The sequence below is a fragment of the Thalassophryne amazonica genome, chromosome 23, assembly GCF_902500255.1.
Source record: "Thalassophryne amazonica chromosome 23, fThaAma1.1, whole genome shotgun sequence".
Lineage (NCBI taxonomy): Eukaryota > Metazoa > Chordata > Actinopteri > Batrachoidiformes > Batrachoididae > Thalassophryne > Thalassophryne amazonica.
Window position 1 is genome coordinate 29440582 of NC_047125.1, and position 4414 is coordinate 29444995.

Genomic DNA, 4414 nt, shown 5'->3' on the forward strand with positions numbered 1-4414 from the left:
ATATATATACACATATATATATATATATATATATATATACACACATATATATATATATAGACAGACAGATAGATAGATACGAATCCTATATTCCATTTCTACTAATAAACGCCCCTAAATCCTACACACTGTAGCTTTAATTCGACCCTTTTCTGGACATCTACTGACAAAAACAATAAAGTGGCAGAAACACGAATCTCAGCGGTAGGACGCCAGATAGAGTGTGGAAGTGTATTTTGGTGGATGTTGTCACCTGACAAAGCTGTTATTTAATTCTTTAACTCCCAGCGTGACCCTCAGTTGAACAATGACGATAGCACAGTGGTGCGATGTCAAGTGGCCATTAACTTTTCAACAAAGAGGACTCGCACAAACAGAGGTTTTGGAGGTGAAGTACAGGGCTAAAAAAAAATTGGCACACTACAGGCAAAACAAAGACGGATATGTACAGGAAACTGAAGCTAAATCAAAGAATATGGAAAAACAAACCAAGAATAAAACAAAGACAGGTCAGAACTCGCAGTCTGACCAGTCCGATGGTCCAGCTGCCTCTCCTCAACGTTGTGCTTCATGCTCATGTTTACAGCTCGGTCCACATTTCTCAGCATGAACTTTGTGTAAATGCAACAAAGACATATTGTTCACTGGCCCAGTGCAACTGGAAAAGATGAGGAGAAGGAAGGGAAGGAGGAAAACAAATGGGGAAGAACAAAGTAAAGTTCTTGATTGCAAATTGGAATCTTTACCCCAGGTTTACTATAAAAATAAATCACACGGTTACACATAGCTGAAGTTCACCAATCAGGCTGCTTACATGTGTTCAGGATTTTACACTTGACCCACACGCAGCTGTACTGGACATTTGAGGTCCCCCCTCACAGCAAACTCACTCCTCCGACCGATAGCCTGTTATTGAAATGACTAACACACCTCTAATGAATTAAATGATTTCATCTGCATATTTGAGAACGTGCTGATGGACGTTTTCAAAAAAAAAAAAAAATAAAAACGATGACCTCGAATCATCAAAAGGACAACACGATAAACAAATAGAGCCAGTTAGATTTAGCTGAGGATAAATTCTTGAAAAACGAAGACCTCCATAGTTTTTTTTTTTTTTTGTTACCATTATAATTTTTGCAGTTGACAAACAGACACATAAAACACCTCCAAATTCACCCATACAAGGTGTCACACCGGGAACAATTAGTTATGCTCAAAGTCACTTCAACATCCTTAACATACGAACCAATAGCATAACCCTACCTCTGGTAAATACCCAATTAAAACAAGCAGACCCTGCCCTTTCCCACAGTAGCAGTAGCCACTGTATAATTTTGGTTTGAATAACGTGGACAGTATATGAAATACTTCATGTAGGACTACCTATGAGTCTCTGGGCTCATTTCCAGGAGTGGGAACGGCGGGAATTTACGCCCCAGTTGTCCAGTCTAGGCTGATACTGCTGGCTGCCGTACAAATAAGCACATTTCACCTAGCATGAAACACCAGTTGGGGAAATCTCAGCCGTGGCCGGGATACGAACTCAGCCCACTAACGCAGCAGTCTCACCTGCTAACCAACACGCCACCAAGTCCCCTGAGTTTTGTTCTGTACACCTTGGACAACAGTGTATTTCTGTCTGTATTTCACACACAAGGGGCTCCTATTTTAAAATGTGCTTGCTAGCAATCTCATTTTCTTCGCCGCATCATTTTACCTCATTCACTTCTCTCTTTCCCCGCCGTCACCCTTTTAAACATTTAATTCCTTTTCTTTTCCATCTTTCTTTCTCTCTCCACTTGTTCTCTCCTCTCTCCATCCGCTCACCCAGCTACCCTTTCTGTAACCTCTGTCATTTTGCTCTCTCCATCTTTTTTCAGCTCACTTTCTCCTTCCATGAAAGTTCATGCACTTCCTGCACCCCCAACACACCAGCTTACAGACAACAGAAACAGCCGACCCTCTGGCCATCTTGGCCCGGTCACGACCCCTGCAGGCCTCCACACTGACAGAACCCAAATGTGCAGCTAACCCAGTCACGGCCTCGTCAACACCTCCACCCACGTCGCTTTCACTCTCACTGAGACAACGCACACACTCGGCCTCTTTCTCGCACTGCAGCAGCTCTGCTGGAGTGAAGCCAGACCTCAACTAACAGCACTGTACACCTCCAAGTACAAAAACCTTAGTGGTTGTCAGAGACAGAGAGAAAAGCATTAAACTAATAACATTTTAGCCTACTGGACAACCTGTTCAAAGAATACCAAACAATAAGTTACATCAAAGGAATATCTTTTGTCCATAAACAGGAAAAACGTAAGCTAATCAGAGAGGAGCACAACATTCAGAGATCCCATGTCGTGATTAAATCGAACGGCGTTACCGGCTAAAGCTACGATCTCAACGCGCACCCCAAGTTATGACTTGACATACTCGTCACCCCATAACAGAGATTAACGTCTGGTTACTTCAGCTGTGCACTTTATTAGATTAAAAAAAAATCCACATCTTGGTCCAAATCAACATATAGCACAAGTTCAACCGTCGATATCAATCTGACTGTCGCCATCAAAAATCTCCAACAAACTAAAGATAAGGATCAGAATGCAACTTTGGAGTCAGGGTGAAGGTTGGTGGCACTGTACATGATGTGGAACAGATGTAAGCACACATATGTGAAAACATGAATGTATGAAACCAAGGAGGGAAACACTACAAAACAAGGCTGCCTTTAGGCTTTCCAGACAAGTGCCCCCTTGTGGGTGGGTGAGTAATGACTGCGCTGCCTATGTAAAAAAAAATAAAAAATAAAAATAAAAAAATGCAATTCTCTTTGCTAAAGTGCCACAAAACCTCAATCACAGGGCGGGATATCAACGCTGGAGACCACCACTCACATCATGGGTCCAATCAACACTGAGCTTGTCTTTCTTTTAACCACAGTGATGCACTTTTCCCACTTTCACCACGTCATTTTTAGGTGCTCAAACATAACCACATATAATGCATAGGGACGGTTCATATGTGGTCCCACCTCGCACCCACAAGAAAACCACAATGAATTTGACACTGGTGGTATTACCGGGTTAGATGTACATTCCACTGCAAGTTCTAGACCAATCCCAGACTCTCCCTGCTTCTATTCGACAACATTCACGACCGGCTTCAAACAGCCCTCAATCACACAACACAGCACAACCCAATACTGTAACCAGCAGTGAATAAATGACACGTACGCTAACGTAAGAAGAAAGGAGTCGACAGAAACGGGCGGCAGGGACAGTCATGATGGTACCTCGGGCTCCAGCCAGGATGAGGAGGAGAAGGACAAAACAAGAGACAGTCTAGTGTGGCTGACAGAAGGCACGGAGCCGGTGAGATGCTATCGAGACGCATAAGAAAGAGACTACACCATATCCAAGGTTTTTTTTTTTTTTTTGTTCTGATACTCACACAGCGTAATGTTCTGACACACCTTACATAGGCGGGGTCACACTGCGTGCAATGTCTGCTTCTACACATGGGTATGTGCATCATCACTCATACTCAAAACTGAATGACAAAACCTGAACGCCTTGGCATCCAGTCAGGACTCGGCAAACGGTACATTCCCAACCACAGCTCCAATCCTAACCATTAAAGTTCCTGTCTGGGTGCGCCATGTGATGATAAATGTCAATAGTGAACTACAACAATGTACCATAAAAAAAAATAAAAAAAATGAAAGCGCTGATAATACGTCAAAAAAAGGTGTGACTTTCTACTGTATTCATTCTTATGTTCCATGATCAAAATTAATAAAGCTTCCAAATCTGGTTTCGTGTATGTTTGGGCTAATAACTATTCAATACACACGTGGGTGACCACACACACACAGTTACTGCAGTGAGGAATCACGTGCATGTGAGGAGGAGGAGGTGACAAGTATTTTATAAAAGTAAAATATTAGGTTTGAATTTATTTCTAAGCTTTCAGGTCCCACAAAGTCCAAGCAGGTCGAGAATCACGGAGGGTAGTTGTGCTGCTGAGTGATGAAAAATAAAAAGATAAAAAAAGCAAATGAAGAGTAATAAATAAAGATATAAAAGCGGATGAACTCACCAGCACCGTGTAGATGTGCAGACAATGATAAACCGGAGAGAAATCCACCAAATCCTGAGCTCCTGTGACCTGCAGACAAACACACAAAATAAAAAAATAAAAAATCCTTTTAAAATCTGAACACTTTGACAGCAGCATTTATCATCTTAACAACTAAATTATTGTCAAAGCCAACTGAAGAAAAAAGAAATGATCAAGATAAAGATGTATATAGTTTTTGCAAAGCACGCTGCTGCACTTCATTATTTATTCTTAAAGACGGCTGACAGTGACACCGACACGAGTCATCCATTTCACCGTTATCCAGTCA

The 4414-nt window shown here is 41.9% G+C and overlaps 1 protein-coding gene across 1 annotated transcript in view; it reads right to left on the minus strand.

The window, feature by feature from the left end:
• The window catches only part of LOC117505440 (exocyst complex component 6B-like), a 91031-nt gene that overhangs the window by 61198 nt on the left and 25419 nt on the right, over positions 1 to 4414 (minus strand). The window contains exons 8-9 of the mRNA XM_034165083.1: positions 4105 to 4173; positions 3299 to 3385 (exon numbers count right to left, since the gene is read on the minus strand). Coding sequence (XP_034020974.1) covers positions 3299 to 3385; positions 4105 to 4173 — 156 coding nt within the window. The remainder of the gene's footprint in view (positions 1 to 3298; positions 3386 to 4104; positions 4174 to 4414) is intronic.